Source organism: Xenopus laevis, chromosome 2L (genome assembly GCF_017654675.1).
Source record: "Xenopus laevis strain J_2021 chromosome 2L, Xenopus_laevis_v10.1, whole genome shotgun sequence".
NCBI classification, from domain to species: Eukaryota; Metazoa; Chordata; class Amphibia; order Anura; family Pipidae; genus Xenopus; species Xenopus laevis.
In genome coordinates, this window is record NC_054373.1 from 100,302,807 (window position 1) to 100,313,741 (window position 10,935).

Below are 10,935 nucleotides of genomic sequence, written 5' to 3' on the forward strand. Positions count from 1 at the left end.
GGGGATCCGAATTGCTGTAAACCCGGTAAAAATGAGGCTGTGACGTTAGAGGGCGTGATTTCGTCTGCAAATAAACTTGGATCCTACTTTCAATCCATGAATATCTGAATTGCTTCGGATTGCGCAGTTGTACCTATTTAAGTTAAAAAAAAGTCTCTTGGAAGAACTGTGACTAGCAGCTTAAAGGGCAATTCACCTTTATAAGCAAAACTGTTATAACACATTGCCCTAAGATTCCCAGAAATGTTAGAACTTTCATAACCTGCCAAATTGTGTAAAATGAATATGGTAAATAGAAGGCATGGCCATAACATGGGCGTGGTCAAAACCTTTCTGTTCCTCTTGCCATTTTTTGAATGTTGGATGATATGTACTTCATCTTAGTCTGTACTATATCAAGGGTTAGCTAGTTTATACTTTCTACACAGACGACTTTCTCTCACTGAAACCCCGCCAGCAGCATTCCAGTGCCAACATTCTTCTTAAGGTTTGCTATTTATTGCCAACAACAAGTAACGCAGCAAAATTAGTGTTTCGGCATCCGAAAAGCATCAACAAATCTCTGGCCGGCGTTTCTGTGCGGCGGACACTAAATAGGTTCTTCCTAGGGATTGAAGCTTGACGAGTCACTACGTTACGTCACTCCTTCACACCTACACATGGCTGTAGCATGAGAACTTCCTGAAACCACAGCATGGGCCTATCCAGAGAAGGAAACTGCAGAGCTGAATGCAGGGCTGTGGTGTACTTTTTTCTTGGAGCAGTTTTGGCCATTGTTGGAGCTGTTGTCTTTCCCCCCACAGCAGTCTCTCTTCCCCCCAGCATTTCTCTCCCAGCAGTCTCTCTTCCCCCAGCATTTCTCTCTCCCCCCAGTCTCTCTTCCCCTCAGCATTTCTCTTCCCTCCCCCACAGCAGCCTCTCTCCCCACAGCAGTCTCTCTTCCCCCAGCATTTCTCTCTCACCCGTCTCTCTTCCCCTCAGCCTTTCTCCCAGCAGCCTGTCTGCCACCGTGCAGTCTCTCTCACCCAACCTGCTGCTGCTGTCACTGGCTGAATGGTTGTTATGGCAACTGCCCCAGTGCAATTGTGCTGCTCTGAGACACTTTGTCATTGACTCTGCCCCTAAATAATGGGGTCCCCCCCTCAGAGCTCAATGCCAGGCTGAGAGGGGCACAAATTGCGCCAAGAGGCGCGACCACACACTGGTCACTCACGGGTTAATTGTGTCTGTGTCACTCTCACTGGTCACTCAAGGGTTAAGCAGAAATTCCAGACAGAGGAGTGAGGAGCAGAGGCGCCTGAATCCCCCTCCAGAGCTAAGGTGCTAATGCAAATATTACTTGCTGCTGGGAGTCACTTATACAACATAATCTGTAGCGGGATACAAGTGCTCCAGTTCCAATTTACCTCTGTCCCAGTCGTGCGAGTCACTCAGACACTACCAGCGCAGTTTAGCAATTCTCATAATCTACTGAGCCTTCCTGTCTATCTCATAAGCGGCAGGCGGGATAGAGAGCTGTGACTGTGAGCCTGTGTGTGACGTCTCCAACAAATTCAGCACAAACCAATCAGCACACACTCCCTCCAGCCAGGGGGCGTGGCGTCAATCAGCCCGTGGGGAAGCACACACACACAGCACAGCAGCAGCACCGACTAAAATTTGCATTAAACATTTGGGTGTTTTTTAAAAGTCCAAACCCGTGGCACCATTCAAAACTAACCCAAAACTAGCCATGACGGGTTTGGACTTTTAAAACCTGCCACTACTATAGTTCAAAACCCTGACCTCTGCTCTGTGTGTGCGACTTCCTGTTCCTGACTTCCGGCGCTTTGTAGAGGAACAGCGTCGGGAGCTTTACGGGTCCTTTAAATTCGAGCATGGTGCAGCGCTACTCATAGAAGGGCTTGCTGCAAGAGGTGAGGGCTGCTGGAAAAGGGGAAATGGTGGAACTGAGCCGCATGGTGCTCTGTACTGTACTCCTTTTCAATACTGTACAATACTGGCCAGGTGGCAACCCTATCCGCATCCCACATTCCTCACTTTGGGCTCACCTCTCGCTGTTGCTCTCCTCCACACGCTGGTCTCCAATCCAGCCAATTATGTAGTCTAAACAACGAAAAAGAGTTAGGGAGTGTTTCCAGACAGCAGTTCTTTAAAATCAACAAGCTTTATTCAAGGATTCATTTAAAAACAGGGATCCACATGAAACAGACTTCCTGTTCTATGACAATGTGATCACCTGACGCGTTTCAAGCCTCAGGTGATGTGCCAGAAGATCATATAGAGGTGGGCAGGGGCAGCACACTGGTATATGCACTGGAGTAGGTTATATGCAGTAGTGATGTAGAAATCACCCAATTTAGGGCCAACTGATTGCCCCTATAGCAGGTGGGTTATGGGCAGATTCTCCGCCAGCTCAGCAACACCATCCTTCCAAACCCGGACCAACCATCTTGCTGCTTTTATTTATAAAGGTGCTCCTGCCCTGTTGCTGCTAAAACAGTCAGACATAAAAGAGTTGAGTGAGGGAATATAAGACACTGTGATGTGGTGGGCCGGGTTGGGTGAGAGTGTTCAGAATACATTTGCTGCAGACTTTACAGCTTTCATAGGTTGTTTTCTCTGCTGGCATATATATACGTCAGAGGAGAAAAGCTAATCTGCTGCCTTGTATGAGTGTGCACAGATAGGAACTGGATCAGCAAGTCAACCCAAGGATATGTATTGTAGTATGATGTAGAGAGAGATATTCTAAGACATTTTTTTATTATTTGTGGTTTTCGAGTTATTTAGCCTTTTATTCAGCAGCTCTTCAATTTGCATCTTAACCAATCTAGTAACTAGGGTCCAAATTACCCTAGTAACCATGCATTGATTTGAATAAGGGCCTTAAAAAAAGTAACAATAAATTTGTAGCCTTACAAAGCATTTTTTTTTTTTTAGAAGGGAGTCAGTGAAAGCTGGAAAGGGTCAGAAGAAAGGCAAAAAAACTATAAAAAAAAATAACCAATTGAAAAGTCGCTTAGAATTAGCCACTATAACATACTAAAAGTTACCTTAAAGGTAAACCACCCCTTTAATCATGGGCACTTGATAAAAATCAGTTTATAATAATGGCTACATATTCAAAAAATCCCGCAGTCTTGTGACTAATAATACTGTATTATTTATATCTGCAGAAGCCTGGATGGTAAGTGAAAACATATGTTAGCCTGTTACAACTACTCTTTAGTAACATCTTTTTGGATTTTTGCCAGTAACCCTTTATTTGTTGTTTTGTAGAGTGTGGTTGGATGGTTGCCCTTGTGACTTTGTAAAAAAAAATCAATACAATGGATTTTGGTAAGTGTTAAATATGTATTTAATTTTCTGTGTATTTATATCAATCTAGTTGCTATATAAAGGATATTTGAGATACAATCAGTCCCTCCTCAAAATGTAGTGCTAATAATTTCTTAATACCAAAGGTTTTAAATATGTATTTTATTTTCTGTAGTTTTATAAAGGATATTTAAGGTACAAATCAGTCCCTGCTTATAGTGTAGTGCTAAATATTTCCTAAAGTCATACACTGCATTCATTCGCAGCATTACTTGTTTGGAAACTGGCTTGTTCAACGGAGGTAATGATAATGCCATGAAAGCACTCACAGCAATTGCCATCAAGCATGTATCAAAAACTCATTTATTGGGGCATGGTGTATCAACGCGTTTCGGCTCACATGGAGCTACATTTAATTTTGGTTAGCACCCAGCATAAGACTCTGCAAGTGGCGAGTGCTGATAACCTCTGTATGTATGTATGTATGTATATATATATCCTGACTACAGCTCCATGTGAGTCGAAACACGATGTGATCCTGATGACGGTCCCTTGAGGTACCGAAACGCGTAGATGTTTATATGATTCAGTAAAGGACTTCTAACAACCTTTATGCTGTGAGTGCTTCCTTTTATTTTTGGACTATATATATATATATTTATTTAATATTTTACACTATTTTACAGTTCTGTTATATTCTCTGATGTGAATGATAAATAATTGTACATACTGTATTATAAGCCCTGTATTACTTAAAGTTAGCCAAGGGGTTAAATAAGATATGTATTGACTAAAGGGTTGGCATGAGGTACAGACAGCCTGCTTAACTGTTTTATTTAGCTGTTTTGTCTTGAAGCTAGCAAGGGAGCGTTGAAGGGAATGTCAACCCATAAAATATTTTGCCTAATAAAATACAACATAATTCTAAGCAACTTTGCAATATACATACATTACACATTTTCTATGGTTTTTAAGTTATATGTTAATGTATTGCTATTGAAAGCAGCATTTGTCCCTGTCTATTCTCTGTCCTGATGGCTCAGACTGTTGATACAATGTAAGACAAGGCAGCTGATTAACAGACCTGTCTGTGCTGGGGAACTAAGACTTTTGCAACTTTGTTTTAAAAGTAACAACTATGAGTTTCAATAGCAATTGTTTCTACAAATAACTTGAAAACTGGACTTTTTTTTATTAAATATATATTGGAAAGTTGCTTCGAATATGTATGTATGTTTCTTTTATATGCAAGTTTTTTATTTTGGGGTTGATTTGCCCTTTAACTATGTAGGATGCATACCCTGTTTCATTGCAAGGCTTGGTCACGTCCATTCAGTTTCCATATGGTGGCTCTGATTTCCCTTGTTCTTTAGCCAGTGAATTAAAGAAATATTGTTGCTGCCTTTATCATTTGCACCCACTGCAAACCTGACTACCGTATAATGAGTCTGCAATGGTTTTACCATTGTTTCCCATATGGCCAGAGAAGTCTGTATCTGTTTGCAGGTATAGCAGCCCTATACCATAAAAGGTATTGCCATTTGAACTCCTGGCTACCAGTCTGCTATGTCTAGCTTGCCCCAGTGCTGCTGACCTGGCATGTAAACCATCACTTAACCAGTGCATGTGCATGAACTATTCTGGCAGCTCAGCATGAACATTACAAACCGTCAAAAGATTGCTAGGGCATGGGGATTCAGACATAAAAAACATTTACACCATAAGGAATGGCTGCTGTACATTTAAGCAAGTCCCCAATGCCTTGTAGCATTAATACATGCTAAAGTCAGCAAGTTTCGCTTGGGGTGTAGTTGTCCTTTAAGTAATACAGTTGTTATATCATATAAGTTAGGAACAGGATCAATACATTCAAGCAAAGAGTCTAGCAAAGTGTTAAAAAGTGCTATGTGGTTGATGGTATATCAAATACTGTTTTTAATGAAACCCAAGCAAACAGCTAATAAATACACAGGCACTGCACTTCATTAGCATTCTGACTTATTTGCTTTATTTTGCAGGGAGCTGGAATGTATGTGAGCAAACTGTGGTGCTACAGGGTGCATTCCTATTGGCTGAAAAACTTTGCCATCCGAAAACATTGCTGGAGACGAGGAAGTCTGACTGGCCCTTTATTGAAAAGCCAATCACAGACGCCTTCAAGGAAATCTGCTCAGGTCTTTCATCTAAAAGTCAAGGATGGCGGAAAAGAGCCATTGCTATACTTTGGGCCAGAGCACTCTGTTGCACGCCAGATCTGACTCCAATTCCACACTTGGACATGGAGAGGAAATGGAAAGAGGATGTTTTCTTTCCAGTGGAAAACATGATCCCAAAAATAAGTCATGCTGTACTCTTTGAACTGCTAAAAACAATGAAAGCAGCAGACATTTGTGCAGAATTGCTGTTGGCACTTCCAGTTGGCCTTTGGGCTGAAGGGGCCACCTTAATACTTCAGCATATTTGCGAGGAGACTTCAGTAGAGGATGTTGAATTTTTTTTAGATGTCTGGTGGGAAGTAATGAAAAGCAACAAGGATGAGCAGAATGAAACTGTTGAGTTATTTTCCTCTGTGGTTTCTCAGTACTTACCAAACGCTAGTGATGACCCATACCAGAGCGCCAAGAGATTTAAATCCGATCCTGAACAGACTTTAAATCAGGCTGATAATATCCTTACTGTATTTCTAGAGGGGCTTCACAAAATGAAACAGTGTGTTGCTACCAATAAGTTGAAGTGCTTTACTATTGCAAATCTATCTGAAATGTTGTGCTCCTCAGCCTTTCTAGAGAAGGATTCTGAGCTTGTGCCCATAAAGTCCTATTTAGAACAATTTGCCACGGTGCTTTCTTTCTGTGAAAATAGATCCAACGATCTGGAAACGATTAAAGTAGCAGAAAAGATGGTGCAGAGTGGAAGTACTTCTTCAAGATTCCGCTTACTACGTGGTGCTCAGCATTTTGGTTTAAGCCTTCTTAAAGACCTTCTTTTTCAGTGGGGGGAGGAGTTAATTCATGATTTGACTAACCGCAAAGAGATTGGCTATGAATGCTACAGGATGAGAAACAGCCTTGCATCTTTGCATAAAATCTTGAGAACTTTAGGAGATGCTGGTAGCTATCCTGAAGAACAAAGAGGTGATGTACTGGAACTGGCACACTGCATTACTAGCTTTCAGGAGAAAACTGCCCAGGTTCAGCAGGGATGTCCTACCAACGCTAATGAAATGATAGCTTTAATTGCTATGAAAATTATTGAGAATAAAATGGACCGTTTCAAAGAGGTCTGTTCAGTCTTTGCCTCGGAAGTAACATGGGCCTTTTCAAATGAATGGTTAAATTGCCTTGAGAAGAACAAAGACCATTTTCAGGACCCTGCTATGGTATTAAAACTGCTGGGTCTCATAGTAAAAGTTACTGCTTTACAAAGCAATGTGGATATTGGGGCAATACGAAAAGGTGCTGATATCACGTTAAGCCTGTTTTCAGAACTTTCCCTGGCTGAGAAGAATGAAGTGCTGCAAGACGTTTTATCTTCATGGGGCAGAAAGGGTCTCTCTCCATCTATCAAAGCATTTACAGACTCTTTCCAAGATGAACTTAATATAACATTCAATCAGATTTCCCAAAGCCTTTCTGATTTCAGTGCTGCTCAGGCGGTGTCAAAGGTGTCTAAACTGGCTTTACTCAACCCGCAAGCAGTCGTAAAGAAAGCCTGTCATTTTGCAGTGGTCAATGTTGGTGCCCATACATTTTTAGCCAAGATATTAAGCTCTCTTCCAGCCTTATGCTTTAAGTGCTCTAGCAATTCCGAAAAAACAGTCTCTCTGTTGTCCGAGTGCCTGGTGGAAACCTGTTGGGGTAAGTTGTCTTCTGATAAGGAAGAGAGACAGTTTTTGGCCTTACTGACCTTTCTGATGGAATCTTCAGAAACAAGTGATAATGATGTTCCTGTCCAACTTCTCCAGCCGGCTGAAGTCGTACAAACATTTGTCCTGCCATATATTTTTGACGAATTTGCTAATGTTGCATTATGCTTGCACATACTTCACAAGGCTCTTTATGTCCAGAATCCAAAGGATGATTCTGGAAGACACTGGGTTCTATCCTGCTCCCCGTTTCCACTCATTATGTCATTATGTAAGCTTCTTAATTCCTACACAAAATGCTGGCAGCATTCTGAGAAATCACATTGCCTTACACTGGGCTCCAAAGAGTTAATCATTGACATTCTTACACTGATCAGTAATGCTGTCGTGCCAGAGGCTGGAAACAACCCAGAAACGTGGAACAAGTCACTCTTTTGGTTGCACAGAAAAATGGAAAACGTGGATTGGGTTGTATGTCTGAGGCTAAAAACAATATTTGGAAAACATTTTAAAAATGAAGTCCCGTCTCCATTATTCGATGTATGCAAACTGTCTGAGAGGGAATGGTCTCCTCTTCAACTACCTGAGTATGGACCAGGCACAGGACTTATGGCATGGTTGGAATGTTGCTGCATCTCGGCAGAAATGAAAGATCAAATGCTTTCTCTTCTCTCTGTCAACAGCAAAGATCCAGAGGAGGTCAACTTTTTTAGTAAAGGGTTCCTGGTGGCAATGATCCAAGTTCTACCATTTTGCAGCTCAACAGAATTCAAGCTTGTTGCTGAGGTAGTGAGACATCTCCTAAAAAGACAACTCCTTCATGTACCCTACACACTGGAATACGTGCAGCATATGCCACTTTTGAATCTCCGACCATTTGCCTATAATCTCCAATTCTCTGTTCTTCTTCTCAGAGGTTTTCAGCTTCTTTGTAGTTCTAGCTGTTCTGATTGGCTGCCTCTTGAGGGGCACAAACATATTGCAAGGCTTTATTCTAACTGCATATCTGATATATTAGAGGCTGTCAAGCAGCAGGTATCGGGAAATAAAACGGAGACTCAGGCAGAAAGGAAAGAACTGGATTGCGTTCAGGAGGCTTCGTTTATCTACACACAAGTATTCTGCCATGTTCTTCATATTATAGCAATGATGCCCAATAATACATGTGAGCCACTTTATGTACTTTCACTTGAGATTCTGTCTCTGTATGAGACTCTAAGGGCAAGTGACACATCAACAAACAGTTTGCTCAGAAGAGCTAATGAGAGGCATTTCTTAAAATCCATCACTGAGAATGTAAGTGATGAGCACCATCGCACCACTCTGATGCAGAAAATTCAGAAATTGTAGTAAAAAAATCACTGTAGAAATCTCTAAAACAAAGACAGTCTGTTTACATGAGACATTTTTTTGGCCATATATAATAGGGCAGTACATAAATTAAATATATCTCTATCAATCTATCTATCATCTATATCAGGGGTCCCCAACCTTTTCTACTTGTGAGCCACATTTAAATGTAAAAAAGAGTTGGAGAGCAACACAAGCATGAAAATGTACATGGGGATGTCAAATAAGGGCTGTGATTGGTTGTTTGGTAGCCCCTATAGGACTGGTAGCCTACATGAGGCTCTGTTTGGCAGTACATCTGGTTTTTATACAACCAAAACTTGCCTCCAAGCCTGGAATTCAAAAATAAGCTCCTGCTTTGAGGCCACTGGGAGCAACATCCAAGGGGTTGGTGAGCAACATGTTGCTCGCGAGTTACTGGTTGGGGACCACTGACACACACACACACACACTCTCACACTCACTCTCACACTCTCTCTCTTATAAATCTGGATTATTTGATTACAATGGAGTCTATGAAAGCCTTTCTATAATTTGGAGCTTTCTGGATAACTGGTTTCCGGATAATGGATCCCATACTTATATGTGGGTGAATGTGTAAAATATAACCAACACCCGAGAAATTTTGTGAATGATTCAAAAGTGTATTTATATAAAAAAAAAAGACATTTATGTAAAATATAGAAATGATGTACCCCCTATTATATATGGCTAGATAGGAATTGTGTAGCCCTATTATATACCCCATCAGTACTTTTATTCATGTTATCAAATCTCTAGGTTAGAACGTCACAAAGGTACTTCTAAGTATCTGTATTACAAGGTATTGGGTAGGGATGCACCGAATCCAGGATTCTGCCTTTTTCAGCAGGATTTGGCTTTGGCCAAAACCTTCTGCCCGGCTGAACCGAATCTTTATTTGCATATGCAAATTAGGGGTGGGGAGGGAAATCGCCTGACTTTTTGTCACAAACCAAGGAAGTAAAATATTTTTCCACATGTGTAAATTAGGATTTGGTTCCGTATTCGGCCAAATCTTTTGCAAAGGATTCGGGGGTTTGGCCAAATCCAAAATAGTGGATTCGGTGCATCCCTAGTATTGGGTATTTGCCAATTCCTGGATTCAGTTTGGAATAGAAATCCCAGCCATTTTCTTTTCCATAATTTGTCTGAATCTTGAGAGCCTGGCCAAATTGAATTCAAACCTTCACTATACTAGACACAGGAAAGTGATTTTTTTTTCGTATGCTATAAATTGTTTTGTTCATTTGCATATGCAAATTGGGTTGGATTCAGATCATATTTGGCCAAATCTTTTGTAGCAGATTCTGTGTTTGGTCAAGTTTTGTGCATCCTTTTCTGAGAACGTTTATATATTTTTTGGAAGTTAATGCACCTTTTCTACATAATCCCAACTGAATAAGCTCATGACAAATGGGGGCATATTTTCCCTAAAATGTAATTTTGTATTTAAGATGATTATATAAAACCACAATTTGCCTGTTTCTTGCGCCTTACAGGGTTATTAATTTGATGACTTTATAAGATAAAGAGAACCACAAGTATGATCCAGTTTCCCTTATATTAACTTACTGTGTCTTTCTGTTTTTGTGTGTGTGAACAGACTGTTTTTGACATGAGATTCTATGTGATTGTTTCATATAGTTTGAAATTCATGGTATTGTGTAAGTAATGAATTAACAGAAAAAGTACCTTGCTGTTTAAAGTAATGTAGCATGGAATAATAAAATGCAATAACGCTACAGCCATGGGGCACACGCATTGCTTTTATACCTGCCAGATCTGAGCCATCATGGGCTGCTGCTTGTGCTCGGAGCCCTATTCACATGTTAATAAATAAGGGTTTCACTGCGGTGGCCAGTTAATCGCTGCCTTGTCTCTTCAGAAGTGCCCCAAGACCTGCACTGTTATCGCTAGTACTTATTTGCTGCAGTTCACATCTTAGTTGTATTGGAAATTAGCAGTTTATTTCTCTATTGAGGGCACCTGGGGGTGTAATGTTATTTTACACTGAAAAAATACAGAAAATAAAAGATTTAATATAGTTGCAGTTTATTGTCTGTCTTGATTCAATATCCTTCCTTTTTGCCTAAGGTCATCAATGATGAAGTTATGAAGGTAATGTCATCCTAGACATTGTCTCGGCTGGTGGATAAACTGCCAGTTTAAGCACACATGACACTACTACAAGACACGTATGGTAGAAAGTCCATGGAGTTTATTCTGGGTTTTAGCTGCAAATTATAAAGACGCCAGTACTTTTCCTTCAATGCAGATCACAAAAACGTATTTTTCACTTCTTGACCATACAGAGTAGGAAGTTACCCTGGACCCGACTACATTCATAGCCGTAATATTTATGATATGTTAATGGCAAG

At 40.7% G+C, this 10,935-nt stretch overlaps 1 protein-coding gene across 2 annotated transcripts; it reads left to right on the forward strand.

Annotated features, from left to right (window-relative positions):
• The first annotated feature begins 1,609 nt into the window (after window positions 1-1,609).
• gemin4.L (gem nuclear organelle associated protein 4 L homeolog) lies at window positions 1,610-8,746 on the forward strand. Of its 2 annotated transcripts, none has more exons than XM_018246919.2 (3): window positions 1,610-1,916; window positions 3,283-3,342; window positions 5,340-8,746. In XM_018246919.2, the coding sequence occupies exons 2-3, from the start codon at window positions 3,333-3,335 to the stop codon at window positions 8,534-8,536; spliced, it is 3,207 nt and encodes a 1,068-aa protein (XP_018102408.1). In that variant the 5' UTR covers window positions 1,610-1,916; window positions 3,283-3,332; the 3' UTR covers window positions 8,537-8,746. The 2 variants fall into 2 exon arrangements, with proteins under 2 accessions (XP_018102408.1, XP_018102409.1); XM_018246920.2 differs by lacking the exon at window positions 1,610-1,916 and adding an exon at window positions 2,968-3,190.
• Window positions 8,747-10,935: the final 2,189 nt, after the last annotated feature.